Raw genomic sequence first — 18,708 nt, forward strand, 5'->3', positions numbered from 1 at the left:
AACACATAGTTCACCAACAAATATAAAAATCCTGTTATTATTAACTCACCCTCATGTTGTTACAAACCACATGACTTTCTTCTGTGGAACACAAAGCGGGATATTTAGCAGAATGTTCACGCTGCTCTTTTCCATACAATGAAAGTGAATGGTGACCTTGTGTTGTTATGCTACGAAAATGACAAAAAGCACAATGAAGGCTCTCTGAAAATACGATTTGACAGCTATATTTTCTTCTGAACCCATATAATAACTTTGAAATATAGTGCACAATTTTGGTAAGTCCCTTTTCGGTCACTTTCATTGAATGGAAAACAGCAACTTGAACATCTTGTTGAAGAAAATCATAAAATCATATAAAATGATATATCATAATAGGAACACGAGGGCCAAAAAAATCCCCCCAAATATTCATTTTTTGAATGAGCTAATTCTTTAACTATGAATGTAAGCGGTTCATCAATAGGGCTGGGTATCGATTCAGATGTCTCGATTCGATTTCGATGCACAAGCTCTTGATTCGATTTGATTCTCGATTTTTTTTATTTTTATATTCAATGAATATAGTTTTATGCTATTGATATTTCAAAAAAATGAACAGTAAACATACTTTTACAAATGGTGAATTTATAAAAAGAAATTAAGAGCCACAGGCCTGTATTTTAGACCTTTTCTTTTTTTGTATAGGGTCCTTTTTTAAATAAAAATAGGGCCATATAAAATGTTCTTCTTAATTTTTCTGATAATCAGATAAAGGCATAAAACAATTTAATTTATCCTAATCAAATGAAAAACCCTTTTATTTTTTTGGCAAACAAAGTGCTGCACAACAGAGGTTTACTGTTAAAATTAAAAAGAAAACCAATGTGATTATTCCTTTTAAAAATAAAGATTAATATTTATTAGTAGTAGTAGTAATAATAATAACAATTATCATAGTTGTTACATATAGACTCAAAACACCTAAAAATAAAAATATATTTTACACATTCTTCACACAAAACAAAATAAATATTTATATTGGTTGGGCTGCCGTGAGGAACTTGCAGCTGCTGTGTATGTGATATGACGGTAGTTTTGTCAAATTAAACGGTAAAATGGTAATGAAGTGACTCTCAGAGCAGCTGGGGATGAAATTCGTGTATTCATATCATCATAATGAGACGACAGTGGCTGAAAAAACACAGCGAGCGTCGTCCGTGCTTATGTAAATAAAACACTGCGTTGCACCATCCGCAATTCATTTGTTCATTCATTGCGGAAATTATGGCGCCTTTACGCCTGATGTCAAATGCTTCCGCAGATTTTTAGTATTACTATAGAATTTTACCTGAGGATTGCAAATCGCTCATATTGCTTTGTTCTTGGTTCTTTTCAACAGTTTCTCCGCCACGATAAGCACTGAATGAATGACAGGCTTTCTGTTGTAACACTGCGCAAGGTAAATAAGTGGGGGACATCTAGTGGAGAAGACTAATGAAAAGATTCACATTAATCAGATCTTCTTTTAAATATTTGCTGAAATAAATAGATTGATTCGCGGCTTCGATATCAAATCAACGTCATTTAAAGAAAAGATTAATCGAAAAATCTATTTTTTTGCCCAGCCCTACTCATCAACAAAACTCATCCCATGTCGGTTCCCAAGAATGTTGCTCATCCCTGAACGCCTCAATCATGTGAAACCCCATGCTGTGGTGTGATTGAGATGTGACCATAAAAGCTTCTATTTCATTAAATACCATACAAATCAATTTGTGTCTTGTTCACATGAGCCAAACCTTCTTTCCAAACGCAAGTAACCGCAACGATATGGCACAAAAGCATTCTTGATATTTTCTTTGACACTTTGAGGAAAACTATCACCAGGAAATCTCCCCAGTGCCCAGTTTGTAATTCCAATTATGCTTCCACAACAGGAAAAGAAAACGACTCTTTGTTCAACAGTTGTCAGACTATCAGACACTGCTGGCTTCCTAAGGATCCTGCATTGGCGTGTGTGGAACATGCCATGTCGTGCCCACTGGGATAAAGGGCACAAGGCCATGCGGGGCCGATGGTGAGGAAAAGATTACTCCAAGAAAATAAGGGTGGAGGAGCAGAGGGAATAAAGAGAAGACAGGAAGCATCTGTTGGCTCTCAGTAGGCTGTGACTGCAGGCACAATGCCATATTTCAAAACATCATGCTTAAAATCCACAAGACAGCTAAAGCTTTAGCTTAAAATATTACTGCACCAAAAATTTCAGTTGCTTTGGGTAATCCGCTTGATGGATGAAAAAAAGACACAGACTAAAAAAAATAAAAAGTGTCAAATTCACATTCAAGAATGCAGTACAGAGTTTCTGTGTGTGTGTGTGTGTGTGTGTTTGTACTCTTATGTCTGTGTATGATTAAGTATATGCTAAGTGTCCAAAATTTATCTGCTAAGTGGCTTTTTCAACTTGAACCTGTGAGACACGGTCATTACTTTTTTCACTGGATGGATGACATTTAGGTCTTTCTATGAAAAGGGTGCCTTTTACAATTTGAATAGGTCATTTTGTGCTATTTTACATATTCTATTAAGTGTGTAAGTATAAATAAATTGTATTACACCATTTCATGCAAATTCAATACATTTTAATATATAAATTGCAAAAATAAATAAAATAATAAATAAAATAAAACCGTTACCAGAATCGTAGATGTGATGTGCAAAAAAATGTATATTTTCACACAGGAAAAACTATTTCAAATAGCATGTGGTCAAGACTTTTTTGTAATATTTTAAATATTCTGTAAGATAAAGTGTTTAAGTATAAATGAAATCATTAAGCAAAATTAATATTATAGGATGCAATAAATAAATACTTTATTTTTGCTGATGTTAAGAAAATGTCTATATCAATCACATCAAAGTTGGCTTTATCTTTTATTATTTAAAATTCTTCAGTTAATTCTTTTTTAAACATATGTACACAAATGCCATCTGTTTTGTAGAAAGAGGAAATGTCAAGTATTATTTTGCTAAAAAACATACCATTTTCTTAGTAAACCAAAAAAAATTGAGATCATTTGTTTTGTAGTTATTTCCTAAAAACACTTCCTGTGCTGACACTATGGAAGGCCACCAAGCAGCTTTATGCAAAATCACATTCCTATTTACGTCATTACTTTCGACAGCTGTCAATGGGAATATCGCACACATCACTCTCAAGATGGGACGGTTAAACCCACAGAAGTCACATTTCAAGGACAGCTTCAGGCCACCGCCCAACAGATGGCTCTGAGCAGTATGGCTTTTTAACTGTTCACTGAAGGGGACTGACACATTTTTACCTTCATAATCAAAGGGACAGATCACCAAAAAAGACGACTGTCAGCATATACTCATCCTCATGACTTTGTTTTTTGTGCAAAACACCAAAGGAAGCTATTTTAAGTAATGCTTTACCTATTTTAAATCCGTACAATGGAAATCAATGGAAGTCAAACAACCATTGAATTTAATTTAATGAACAATACACAAAACAGACATTTTTCAAATGTGTTTACAGGAGAAATGAAGAGGGATTCTGCAGGTTTTAGCAAGGTAAATTTAAGACTTTTTAAGCCCTTTTATAAGACCAAGTAAAAAATAAATCCAAATGAACACAATGTCAATATGGTCGCTAAATGTAAATGTTTTGTATTAGCAATGGTTCAAAGTTTGGAAATACAACTTCCAGTTCCAACAACTCTCCATTATGTCCATTTTATCTCAATTTTAATTCATTCATAAAAAGAATAAAAAGGCTTGAATACCCCTGGAAATAACTTTTACTGTACCTTCTGATTACACTGCAAAAAAGTGTTTTTCTTCAGCAGTATGCATTTACTTTGAGCAAAATTACATAAAATCCAAACTCCTATTTTATGAGAAATTGATCAAAATTAAATGAGTTTATGATTAAAACAAGACCAAATATATGCCAATGGGCTCAGAAAAATCAACTTAATTTCAATAGAAAAACAAGTTTTCACATCCACTCACAGATATTTTTTTAAAGCATAACTCACTTAATTTTGTTCAGTTTCTCAGAAAGACTTCATATGTTCAATCTGCATCGCAAGTAAACACATCATGATTTAAGAATGTTTAGATATTTGTACTGGAAAACAAGACATATTGAGGAAAACATTCATTTATTTTGTATGCAACATTTAATGCCACAACTTCAGGAATCTGAAACTTTCTGCTCGGATTTCAGGACATTTTTAGGCCTTATTTGTGAAGGGTGAATTAAGAAATCCTGAATAAAGCTAAAGATGTTTGAGTAAATGATGACAATTTTCACTTTTAGCTGAACTATCACTTTTTTACACAATAAAAACACAGCAGCTGCCCCTGAAAAATCTCTGTAATCAGTTGTGAATCTATTACGTTTAAACAAGCCGCCTGCCCCTCTTGATGAGAGAGCCATTGTTATTTAAGATGGTGCCCGCTGTGATGTGCCCTGTGTGCCGAGAGTCCAGCTGTGGGACGGACGCCTGCATGCTTGTGTCCTACTATCATATTTAAGACAGGCAGCGTGCCACCTGGGCATCTTCAGCTGGCAGAAGCAGAAGGAGGAGGGCATGACAGCTGATGACAGGCGTAAAAGTGATTTCAGCTCTGCACCGAGGGAAGAAAGGCCGCGTCCCACGGCTGTCAGTGTCAGCACAAGCCAGACTATAATCTCCCTGTCCAGCACTTGGCTACGTTTGGGACAGAACATTATACGCTGGCTTGAAACATATCATCAAACTCTCAGCAGCAGCTTTACACAGTGGGGTCGGGGAAGCTCTGCTGGAGCTTAAGGACACAATGAAATCAAGCTCTGTTAAAAACTTTGAAATAAAACTATTTACAGTCACTCAGCACCTCCACAGCTGCAAAAAAGACGACAAATTCCAATCTGTTTGCACAATGGCATGTGTGAGGACAAAGATATGCTGTGCGTGTCTTAAGAGAAATCTTCAAAAGCCAGACTGACAAGATTGTAAGACTGAATAGCTTGAGAAAAAATATGTTTTGAGTTCATAAAAACTGTGATTTACTAAAAAAAACTAATAATAAATGTAAAAAAAAAAAAAAAAAAAAAGTGATTAAAATAAATATATATATATATAATTGCAATATTTTACACTAGAAATCTAATTACAATCAAGCAAAAATAATACAATAGTAATTTAAACTTATTAAACTTCAACTGTTAAATTTCTAAATTAATATTTATGGTCGTTTTCATTACTGAACTTACTTTTAGCATTAAAATAACTTTAAGTGCATATATTAATTTCATTAAATCACTGATACTTGCATAATGCCATTTAGCCATATTTTGGTTTAATTTTGATTAATCATGCAGCTCTACATGATCATCAGGAGCCAATCATAATGCGATACTGTCCTAAGAAATCCTGCATAGGCTGCCGCGGCACTAATGCATCTGCTGTAATTAACAGCGGTCTGTGATTAACTCCGTAGGGGAGCCCCTGGCAGACTCCATTATCATTCTAACGGGTCATTTGAGATCCTAATCAGAGGCTGGTACTCAAAACTGACATACAAAATGTATTTCAATTACCAACAGAAAGCATCCATATATTTAGGCAAGCCTTAATTCAAAGTGTCAAACAGTGTTTGATAGATGAAGGACTGTTCCCTGATCTACACACACTGTATATGGACACAGCCAGCAAAGAATGTTCATCATGGGTGAAACAAAGTTGGTCACCATAGTTAATTACAAATTCAAAGCCAATGACAGAGATGAAAATGAAGTGTTCTGATTGGATGAAAAAGAACAGGTGGGAGGGACTTACCACCACTGAGCAGCTTCATGACCAACCACAGCTCATCCTTCACCACGAACGAGGTGTAATACGACACAATGTTGGGATGGTGACACTGACTCATCGCCTGAATCTCTTTCTAGAGTAAGAGAAAAATTAAAAAAAGAGACAATCACTCTTCACTGACACAGTAACCTGATTTAATCAATATCCATTCTAAATGATTCAGAGTGGACACAACAATAATTTGCTTCCTTCAGGGGGATAAAAAAAACTGCATTACAGCAAATGGTCTGTGTATACACTCATATAGTACGTTGTCCAGAATGCACTGGGCCTCATGGCTTAACTGAAATAACTGTGGTGCCTCACAATGATGCCATTCCAGATCTGGATTAATATTTAAACAAGTCTGGCTCAGTTGCACAGTTGGCAAACCTTCAGCATCCGTGCAGATATTTACGTACTTCAGGTGAAATAGTAGTTTTTATTAGTTCACTCACCGCAAAGCACGTACAAACTGTAAAAATAAACAACATCCATCCAAGCATGCTGTAAACACCATGACACCTTCATCTGACTGCCTTACAGCCGGTTCCAAATAACCAAGGAATCCAAATAAATTGGTGTATATGTTACTGTCAATATCCATCAGAGAAACGCCACCGCTAGACTGATTTTTCAGCATTTGAAAACAGAAGGAAAAACAAGCAGTTTTCCTCTCCATCCCCTGTTTATTTGTTGATCTTTCCAGTTGAAGTGAAACCCTTGCAGCTCGGAGAGATTGACAGCTGAGGTAATGTTGGGACTGCAGCCGAATCCATCACTCTGAGCTTTCCCTGACTCATTTGATGGTGGGGGTTTACTAATGATATTACAAAGCAATTCTATTTTGCTGTCAGGCCCAGGCTTGTTCAATCTGTTACAGGCAATGCAAAGCAATCAATAAGAGAAACTAAAAACACTGCAGGATTAATGTGAATGAATGGCCACATGACTTCATACCTTCACACGTCTTGTGCTGTTTGGTTAAAATGAAAATGAATGGGGACCAGATCTTTCAAGCTTCAAATGGAATGCAAAAGCATCATAACATTTATTACAGTTATATGGACTAAAATGTGGCTTTTTCAAATAATAATAATAATAATAAATTTAATATATATATATATATATATATATATATATATATATATATATATATATATATATATATATATTATATATATATTATTTATTAAAAATTGGCTTCAGAAAGTATGCAAGAGCACTATGATTCAGTCACATGGAAAAGAGTGACTTTTTTATTTTCATAGATTTTTTAAATATATTTAAAACAAAACAAAATACAACAGCTTCAAAAAAGATGCAAAGGCAAAATAAAAGTACCCATTCAGTGCAGTTATATGAAAACATGGCTTTTTATTTCAATAAGTAATTTTGTTTTTTATTATTTTCTATAAAAAAACAATAAAAATATAATAAAAATAAAACCAACATAACCTGAATAAAGATCATAAAAGGGCCCTTTCACTGCAGTTACATAAAAAATGGCTTTTTAAAATTCATTTTAAGTACATTGTTTCATTTTTATTTATTTATTTTATATCCACAAAACATCCCTTGAAAAGGGATGAAAAAGCACCATAAAAGTGCTTATTCATTTCAGCTACATGAAAAAGAGTGTTTTGTTTAATAAAATAATTATATTAAATTGTATTCATTAAAATAAAATACAACCAAAAAATAATAATTTCTTGAATTGAAATATTTAAGCATCTTTAAGTCATGTGTAAATGCTTCGAAGTGTGTTGCTAATGTTGAAAAGCCAAACCTGAGTCTTTTGCAATCACTACTCAATAGTCCAGTACTACAGGAATGACAGAAATGGCAGAAACCCAAGTCTGAAATCCGCATGCCTTAACTCAACCTGTTTTAAAACCTGCATTTACACTGCATACAATTTACACATACACACTTACCTTCTAAATTAACAAAGGTTTGAATGTAAGCATATGCTGCTTTGTATCCATGTAAGTATGGTAATCAAATAAACCAAAAAATGCAGCCATGCTGTAATTAAGTGCACCACTCAGCTTCAAATGAATGGGACGGGTTGCAGCAGTCTCCACCAATATTTAGATAAAAAGTCAATAAGAAAACATGCCATTTCAAGTTCCTGAAAAACAACTGATGGCAACTGCACTTTCCAAGTCGAATCCTCAAATGACCCTGTGGACATGAGCCATGTTTTCCAATGACCTAAAAAATAAACGTACAAGTGCAATAATGTCTGCCAGTCAACACAAAGCTCTTCCCGTGCCAAAACCATGGGGTCAATGACACCCCAACAGTGGGCCACTGGGTATGTCCCACCCCTCTGTCACAAAGCTGGACTTAATTCAACAATTCAGTCAGCTTTGGCTGGCTCCGCAAAGCCTGTGTCCAGTTCCACGATGGACACCAGGTTGAGGGCGTATGAAAACAATAACACACAGGGCGGGCTTTGGACGTTCACTAGCTAGCGTTCCATCTGCGTTCTCACAGTAGAAGCTGAGGGTCATCTCAGCTTGGCTGGCCGATGTCTACCCTAGAGAGATAAATACAATAGTCTAAACAGGGTGGGTGACATCAAGAGACTGTTTGCCACCCGATTCATGTACGTCCAGAGGACAATGAGCAAAGAAAAGCACTGAGACTCTTTGTCTGCGGTTATGTCACTGTCTTTCTGCCTCCTGAAAAAACGGTTTCCTTCTTCCTCAGGGAAAATTTCTCACTCAATATATGAGGTTCTCCAGTAAACATTTCCATTTGAATTAAAATTACGTTAAAGCCTGGGGTAAACCTTTGTGAATTTGGTTATTCAGGCAAATTCGGGATTGAAACTATCCAAGTACTTCAAATCTAAACTATGGCAATGACAGGGAATAACATCTAGGATGATGACTAATAATAATAATAATAATAATGATAACTGTGATTTATAATAATAATAAAAAATATTAAAATCATTATACAACAGCAATGTTTCATATTTGAACAAGTGGTCCAGTTGCAGAAAACTGAAGGAAGACCTCTGACTACATTATGGTTTCAAAAAGTGATGCACCAAAATAATTTCTTTACTGTAACACAAAAAGTAAAGCTTTCATTTAGCCTAAAACCAATACTGAAACAGAAAATATTCAAATAACTAATCAAATTTATTTAATAATCAACACTGAAATAAAAAGTGAAATTGTTCATATCAATGTTTTAACAATGTGTTTCTCAACAATTCATTTTTGAAATAAACAGTAAATAAATTAAATGTAAAACAAACTTATTATTACTTATTCAAACATACAGTACACGTAAAAATAGGAAGAATATGTACTATATAGCGAAATGTATTTTTTTTGTTTTTTTGAGCTGACTAGCTGGCATTGATGGCCATTTAATGGCATTCCTGGGATATATGTAACGTTTTGTTCAAGCTGTTTTATTAAGCTCAGACTTTGTTTCATATCAAAAGTATCATTATTATAATTATTTGATGGGATGTGTGCCACAAACAATGTTTAGCGAAGTTTTGTTCACTCATCAACTGAAACTGATGTACGGAATGAAGCCATGTAGGCAGCTAATCTAGGAGAAATGAAGCACTGTCATCTGACAGAATTAGCAGTCACTGAAGTCATGTGATTCGAGAAGGCCTTGCGGAGCTCTTGTCACGTCCCCGTGGAATAAACGCTGCAGTGGTACACAGTGGGGTCACTTTATATTCAACTTGACGTCAGTGGCACTGACAGGATCGCAGCTCAGCCAGAGAGCAAAATTGTTCCTCCCACCACAACAGAGTCACACGGCTGCTGCGTTGGGACTTGTTTGGACTGTCCTGTTCTTTTCTTCACAGCTATCTGGGCTGCTCCATCATGTTGGGAAGAACTAGAGCATGCTATACTCCAGCAAATTGGCCTGATCAGCAGTGAAATTGACTTAAACCTCTGAAAGGAATTTTCTCTGAGTGCAGCTCTTGATGCAGATTGTATGCAATATAGCTGCCTGCTGCTCCCGCTCATTACAGGAGCAATCAGGCTTTTATTTAATGCCTCCTCTGTGTCTAAGAGAGCGCTCAGCAGGTCATAAAGGCAGCGAAAGCATTGGAGGAAACCTGAACTTTAAAATTTCAATGTGACCCTAACTCTACAAGAATCTCCCTTTAACTTTCACCTAAGTCATTCCCAAGGGTTTACTTCAGTTCAGCTGGAAGAAAGTCTCCATTACTGAAATCACTGAGGGCAGGACTAGGGATAATATCAGCCACGACTTTGTAAGACACCTGGATGTGGGAAAAATTGAGTTTCTGGTAGCCTCCTGCAGTGAGCTTGTAAATCGGGAATATGAGCTTTCCCAGTGAACGACAAAATGTGCTCCACCTGGTCACGAGGAACAAAAGTATGACCTTTTGAGCTCCTTGAGGAGTTGACAGATGAAGTTAATAAGCTGAGAAGGGGAAAGGATTTGTGAAGAAACCTAAGCACTCATGAATGGAAACTATAACTTGGCTGTAACTTAACAAGAATGTAACAAAAAGGCAAACTGGGAAACTTTCAAACAGAAACTGGTGTTTTACACTTGGAAGAGAGGCAAAAAAGTCATTTAATGACTGGGATGAAGTCTTCCATTAGTCAGTGTTGTGATTGAAAAAGAAGTCCAAGGGGGAATTCTGACTAGGAAATAAAAACTCTACCATAAAACTGGAAAACAACACAGGGAATCCCTTTGGTCCAGTTAATAATGGTTTCCAGGCAATCTGGAAATGGTAGAATCCGTGTGTCAACTCCTTTTATTGTATGAAACAGTTCTTATTCTTATTTACTGAGAGTGTGAACGCACACATTTACACAACCAAAAAAGTTTATGGTTGGTAGGTTTTTTTTGTTTCCTTTGTTTTGTTTTTGGGAAAGAAATTAAACCTTTTATTCAGCAAGGAGACAAATGGAAAACTGTTATTTTAAATTCTAATTCTATTTCACAATGTAACTTTTTTACTGTAGTTTGATCTGTAGTTTAAATATAGCCTTGGTTAAAAAAAATTGTACCAACCCCAAATGGTAGTATACTTACTTTGTTTTATAATTTTAAGATAAAAACGTATACTTGAGCTAATATACATGCAGACTTCAGATACAAAAAAAAAAATTTGTCTGAGATGTTTCTTTTAAATTAGCATTTTTATCAGACTCCTATGTTTAGGTTCAGTATTTTCACTTTAATGGAAAAGAAAAGGTTATTAGTTATTCAATACCTTCTTTTTAAAAAATGTCCAGTGTTATTTTCATAGGAACCTGATAAAAATGCTCATCTCAAAGAAGTACACTGTACATATATATATAAAAAACATTTTATGACATGACATCCATATGCTACTTGACTTAAACAATAGATCGCATAGTTACACTTTATTTTAAGGTGTCTTTTGTTACAGTGTAATTATACATGTACTGAATCACATAAATTAACTACATGTACTTACTATATGTTTACGTTTAGAGTTTGGTTTAGGGTTACTTGCATGTAATTATGCATAATTAATTGTTATTATTTTAGTAAATACATGTAACGTGTAACAAGGACACTTTAAAATAAAGTGTTATCGATCACACTTACATAAAGCGGTTTTAGCCATGGTTCACTCTCCGGCTATGAAACTAAGTAAGTAAATAATTAAATAAATTAGCATGATAATATTGTGTATCTGTGATCTCACAGGCTGATGGTAGGACAATATGACTATGGAGCATATCGCCAAACACTAATACCAATCCCAGAACACTATTCGGAAATGTGTCTGAACTCAACATGAAATGGATTTCACAACCCATTTAACTTTCATACTCATGCTAATATTTAGTAAGTTCAATGCAATGCTGTTTAAATATGTGGAAGCAGGTTCAATACCAGGAGCTCATCCATGCTGGTCTGGCATTTTTCCAGATTGATGCGTTTGATGGCGACCTTCTCCTTCCTGGGCACACAGTAGGCAGCCTGGACCACAGCTGTAGCTCCGCTTCCTACAATACACAAGAATGCATGTTAGAATACATCATGAGCTGCATGGAGACGTGACATCAGGACAAACAGGAGAATGAAGACCTCTTACCGTAATCCATAAAACATTACACTATGGCTTAAAGTGACTAAATATATATATATAGTAAAAATATAGTAGCATTTTCACTTCTAATGTCCACTAAAAATATGTATTTAAAAAAAAAAAAGTGTAATGTAAAATTTAAGAGTAGTAACTTTAATGAGGTTATGATAACAAACTCTCTTACATTTACAAGACAAAGAAATTATAGTAACATGTTACTATGTCAAGAGGAGGAAATAAAAATCTAACTACAATGCAAACTAACTGCATAAATAATAAAAAAATAACTGAATGAAGATAATATAAAACTTAAAGAAATGAATGAATTAAATAATTATAATTATTATAATTAAAATAATTATTTTAAGGTGTCATTGTTACAGTGTAATTATACATTTAAGTACTGAGTAATATTAATTAACTACATGTACGTACTATATGGTTAGGGTTAGAATTGGGGTTTGGTTTAGGGTTACTTGCATGTAATTATACAGAATTTATTGTTATTATAATAGTAAGTACATGTAACGTGTATTTTCATTATGCTATATTGTTAATAAAATGATATATTTGTGTGTATGATTAATCACAAAAGTAGAAAATATAACAAATAACAATAAAAATGTTACAATTAATAAAAATAACTATTATTATTATTACTATTTTCATAATGCTGTTATTTTACAAAATTTTATTGCTGCATGAATGACTAACTAATAATAATCACTCAAAAAAAAATGATTCATCATACATATTTTCATACACACAAACAAAAATAATTTCTCAGTGCTCACCAGTAACATTTACCTCCAGTCATTACACTTACTCCCTGAGTGTTGGAGAAGAGCTGACAGCTAAATGCTAAATCAAAACATTCCTCTTGTCACTGCAGCATTGGACAGTCATGAGAGAAGACTATTAAATCCTAACAGACTATAAGTCAAAGGATTTGAGCTATACTTGGCTTTCAACTTTACTGCTGAGGTTAATCTCCAGAGTGCATTAATGAGGTTCTGCTCAATGCACCACAGACTGGCACAAGAGAGAAAGCAGACAAGACACTTCTGGAGACGGTTATCCTTGAGAACGCAAGGTCATCCTGGTCCACACATCCTTAATAATAGAAGACAATACTCTACAGGGGCAGAGGCCCTCGTAAATCAGCACGCACCTATGTTTCCATGGCGAGCTGAATATAAATGATATATTATTGTGTTGGTATAAGGCAGAGGGAATTTTTTTTAATCATCTTTAATCATCTACCTGAACTCCATATGACCTAATAATAACAAAGTCCTCATTGTTTAGCATTTTGATTGCACCAGCAGGGCACCATGGATTAGGGAAAAAAAAAAAAAAAAATCTGACAGCAATTCTCATTTGCAGGTTAAAACTACAGCACTGAATGGCCCTGACTAGTTAGTGTACAGCCAAATACAGTCACTGAGGAATCTGATAGCTAGAATGTAACCAAAATGTGCTGACAGCAATCCCATTAATCACATCCTGGCCTGTATGCTATGGCCTCCAGCAGGATGTTGGTCCCCAGCACGGCCCTCGGAGTGCCAGCTGTAAGTAACAGTTCAGCCGGGATGTTCAGCGTTCATCAGAGTCTAGAGCTATATTTGAGACCCCATGGCATATATAAGGGAGCGCAGCTCACCAGATGGAAAGAAGATAGAGTTGCCTGAGCCAACAGCGCGAGTTTAAATGTAAATTCCTACTGTGAAACAAACAATCGGTTGATAAGGACGAAACAAAAAGAGAGTGGAAATACATATATATATATATATATATATATATATATATATATATATATATATATATATATATTTATAAAATATCAGATATACATATATATATATATAAGCCTGCAAATGTTTTATTATTTTATATGTTTATTTTATAAAATATCAGTACCATATGGAGTATATTGGTTAAGTATATATATATATATATATATATATATATATATATATATATATATATATATATATATATGGGATATTTAAATATTCTCATTTTCTCTATTTTTATATTAAGATAATGCTCACTTAATTTTTTTTTTTATTTTATCGATTAATTTTTATTCAGGTAAATTAATACAGAATTTAGCATAACCTAAAACAAAGATGAAAATAAATTAGCAAAAAAATAAACTAACTCATTAATAAAAAAGCATAAATGATAAACGAATACTAATTTAATTTAACAAAACTTTCTACAAATCAAAATGAGTTGCTGTAACTACAAAGATTGTGAAACTACTTCTACATAATAAATTTCATGATATGGTCAGTATGTTTTTTTTTTTTTTAAGAAATAAATGTTTTTATTCAGCAAGGACATTTAACTGATCAGGTGACAGTAATAAATGTCAAAAATATATCAAAATAGAAAACAGATATTTTAATTTGTAATAATATTTTACAATATTACTGTTTTTACTGTATGTTTTTTCAAATAAATGCAATCTTGGTGAACAGACTTTTTTTCAAAAATATTTAAAAAAAAAAATCTTACTGTTCGCAAATTTTCTAACAGTTAATGTATATTGGATGTTTAAATAACTTCTTAACTTCCTTCGGTCTCCAATAAACATGTCAAATATGTCACACAGAAGGAAGTAATACAAAAGCAAAAGCAGCCTAGCAAACCAAGAACAAATATAATAAAGTCTTGATACTCATTATAAAAACACAATAAAGTATATGATAACAGCCATGAAGTGAACATCAAAGACATGCTTTCATCTGGTCAGTTATTAGCAGTTAATATTGCAGGTGTGTTGGGTGCAATAAAGTGCTGTTGTCTTGTTAGGGCTCTTAAGGGTCACAGACTGAAAATACTGCAGAAGAAGAGTTTCTGTGAACATCTGCACCACAGCAGCAGGATTTTATGGAGGCCAGTTACTGTTTTCGTAAATGAATCATTGTATATTATGTTACCAGGTTACAGCATTAGAAAGATTAAAACAAGAACCACCAACTAATGTTGTGTGATTACTTCCTCGATTAACCACAGAACAACCGGATATATGTCAGGTTTTAATCAAGAGTTTTGATTAATTCCGTTAACCAAATGTTTACAGAGATAAATGAGATAAACGTGTCTGACCAAACGTGCCTGGAGACTGAAAAACACTTAATGTATCTGATCCAAGGTTTAATAAAATCTGAATAATGATTCATTTCTTCCTTCCCCTATACTTGATGTCTCTCATTAGAGAGGACGTTAACTTCATGAGGGAGTTTAAGAGGAGACAAAGGTTAACAGCCTTTAATTACTTTCCAGTATCACACATTAATTAGCTATTTAGAATTCAAAGTCACTTGTCAAGGGACAAAAAAAAAAAGGTTTATTTGGCCATGCACACACGTGTGTTAAAAATGCATGGTCTAAAAGGGAGTGCGATACTTGAAAGGTCAATTTTGGAAGAAACTGTGTGCGTCCAAATCAAAATCAGCTGCCCATAAAGGATGAAGTGTTGAATTTGACTTCTTTGCAGTGGACGCCCAATAGACCAGCATCTGAAATAGGCTGAGTGGTTTGAATGTGTTCCTTCATGCATAGTTGTCCGATTGTGCTACCTTGAGCCAGCCTGTTCTCTCACATCAGGAGCACTTTATTACATTTCCTGGGCTTGCATTCCTCACACTATTCTGGGCTGCACTGAGACATGTCACACTTAGGGCGCTTCATACTAGAGAAAAGCTCTGACAGAGCACTTGATGCACAGGAATGCGTAAGATTCACTTTGAGGGTGAAATGGATTTCAAAAAGTACAACTGGACAACTGATGGAGAGTGTTGCAGAAAAAGTTGCATTTTCAGCTTTTGCCAGCATGACAAAGCATGAATTTAGCTCTTGCTCTTGTACCACAATATAATAGCAAAACATGTTTTAACGACCATTTGTAGTCCAATTCGAGAACAAATGACTCACATAAACCAGTTTTTTAATGAATCAAACACATACAGCGTAACCAGTCTTGTCCGGTTAACAAAGAAAATGACTAAATACTTTATACTGAATCCAAAGCCCTCCAACTGATGAAGAACTGGATATTTTTTACTGAATCAAAAACATATAGCACACAGCCAGTGTAGTGCAACTGTAGGACAAAGTGACTCTATGAACTCCATATGAACTGGTTCTTTTAGTGAATCGAAAATATAAGCACAAGCACAACCCTTGTAATCAGATTCATTTAGAAAAGGATTCATATAAACTGGTTATTTCAAGTGAATCAAAAACATACAACACCACCAGTACAGCCTGACTCCCAAACAAATGACTCATATGAACTGGTTCTTTGAACTAAAAGCATAGTCCAATTCATGAAGAAAAAGCTCAGTTCGTCTTCGGAACACAATTTAAGATATTTTGGATGAAACCTGGAGGCTTGTGACTGTCCTATAGACTGCCAAATAAATAACAGTGTCAAGGTCCATAAAAGGTATGAAAGTCGTCGTCAGAATACTCCATCTGCCATCAGACGTGCAATCTGGTTTATATTAAATTTAAATTAAATTTATGCATTTAGCAGACGCTTTTATCCAAAGCATTCAAGCTATCAATTTTTACCTATCATGTGTTCCCGGGGAATCGAACCCCCAACCTTGCGCTTGGTAACGCAATGCTCTACCACTTGAGCTACAGGAGCACTATATCATGATCACTTTATATGATTTTCATTTTGGGGTGGAGTATCCCTTTAATGGTTGAATCAATCAAATGGCCCATATTTATGTGCTTATCGACAAGCAAAAGGAATTTCAGTCAACAGTGATAAACACAGCTTCTTTTTTTTTACCTCACAGACATTTCCAACAACAATAATCAAAAATTTCCAGTCTAGAACAGAGAAAAGGAGATCGGTCCTTCTTCCATGGGTCTGAAACTCTTCACTCTCTGAGGTGGAAAGAACAGCTAGGATCAGTGCAATAACAAGTCTCCAATTTCCCTGTGAAGATTCAAACACATTGGTTCTGCTGAATGTGCTCCAAACTCACACTCACACATGGTGAATTTTCCAGAGCAGAGTGGAGAAACAGAAGTACCTGGGAACTCCTCCTGGACTATATGGTTTAATACAATGGGATCCAGTTAAAGCAACTCTTTGTCTGTAATCAATAGTACCAGGGTCGAAACGAATCAGACAATCCCATCCTTGGCTGGAAGACAAAAGGAACCGTTGACTAATTTAAACTCCATTCAAAAAGTCATGCTTTTAATGGAAAGAACATGTGCCTTCCGCTCCAATTCTGCGAATTGAAAGCTTACTCAGTATTTCTCATGAAAGCAATGGGAGGTGAAGCATTCTGTATCTTACAGAATGCAGATGTTGACAGCACTCTGACTAATATGCCTCATTTTTTTTATTAATTTATTACAAAATTATGAAGGCAAACGTGAAAAATGACATTTTCAGTGGAAATCTCAATAACATTTGTCGGAATCACTGTTTCAGAGTCAACTTTTACTGTATTGCCATTTTATTGTCCGCCAAAAAAAAAGAGTCAGAGGTCTGTTGGCTTATGAACTATCTGAGGTATTATTCATGTTTACAGCACAATGGTGGAGGATGATTTGCTGAGCTTTAATACTTACGATCAGGTGTGTGTTCAGATCTCTAACTGTAACTATGAGGAATAATAATAGTAATGCTTTGCTTAGCAAGCACTATTTATAATTATAAGGTGGGTGATGAAAACAAACTGCTTATTTTATTTCACATAAGGTCATTCTTTCTTTCAGTGCATTTCTCTAAACCAACAGAAGCAATACTTGGAATACAAGAATACAGGGCCTTTATAAAAGCTGCTCTGGTCAGCAACTACAGCTTCCAGCTGGGCTCAACACCACTGGCCGGTTTACATAAGGATTCAGATACACAGAAGTGCTTAGCACCATAAAATGAGCCCAATGATGCGACAGAAGAGCAACCAACTCCTGTGTTTATCAAGCCTATACCATCCTGCAAATCTATATCAAGACTTCTCAATATATGATTCAGTATGTTTAGGATTGAAGACTAGCAATGAACAGAAATGATTGCTTACTGAAACATGAAATTTGACACTTGACCAAAAACATATATTAAATCTATTAATAATCAATTAATGAATCAAATTTATGAAACATTAAAAAAAAAAAAAACTTGACAGCTGTGGTTGCCAGAATAATTTTGTAAAAAAAAAAAAAAAAAATACAGTAAAAAGGAAACAGATTTACAGAATAAACTGGTAATTTACATTTAAATAATACAATAGACATTTATTAAACAACAGAAGATGTAACATAAAACCCAATATAGGTGTCGACCACTATGTGCAATTCATGGCCGATGGCGATACAAATTATTACAGATCAAGAAGACCGTTAACCGATATTTTGAACAGATGTGTTTGGTGTAAAAATTAAAATGAATGTCAAAATTAAGAATAAGGCCGCATGTCCACCAAAGCGTTTTTAGCCAGCTGAAAATGCCAGGCGCTCAGCTGAAAACGATGATACGAAATATCTGCTGGCAGATGCATAGCAAATGAAATGCTTCTCCAAGCATTGTTTTTCATTTGAATATTATGATAGTCCGGTAATTCCAGCTAGTAAAGACATAAATACTCGGAGACAAGCAATATTTAACTTCTTCATTGTTGTTCAGCTTAATATTTAGTAGAAAATTCAAATTTCGTTTTTCAGTCATTTTGACAGCCCTAGTGTGACGGTTGGTCGGTATTAGTCCCGACCCTCCTCCACTTTGATTGG

General features: G+C 34.7%; 1 protein-coding gene across 2 annotated transcripts in view; it reads right to left on the reverse strand.

Annotated features, from left to right (window-relative positions):
* The window catches only part of oxsr1b (oxidative stress responsive kinase 1b), a 47,985-nt gene that overhangs the window by 20,817 nt on the left and 8,460 nt on the right, over nt 1-18,708 (reverse strand). For both annotated transcript variants that reach the window (XM_042752377.1, XM_042752378.1), the window contains exons 2-3: nt 11,742-11,854; nt 5,829-5,937 (exon numbers count right to left, since the gene is read on the reverse strand). In XM_042752377.1, the coding sequence (XP_042608311.1) occupies nt 5,829-5,937; nt 11,742-11,854 (222 nt within the window). The remainder of the gene's footprint in view (nt 1-5,828; nt 5,938-11,741; nt 11,855-18,708) is intronic.

This window comes from Cyprinus carpio, chromosome B24 (genome assembly GCF_018340385.1).
Source record: "Cyprinus carpio isolate SPL01 chromosome B24, ASM1834038v1, whole genome shotgun sequence".
In the NCBI taxonomy this organism is placed as follows: Eukaryota; Metazoa; Chordata; class Actinopteri; order Cypriniformes; family Cyprinidae; genus Cyprinus; species Cyprinus carpio.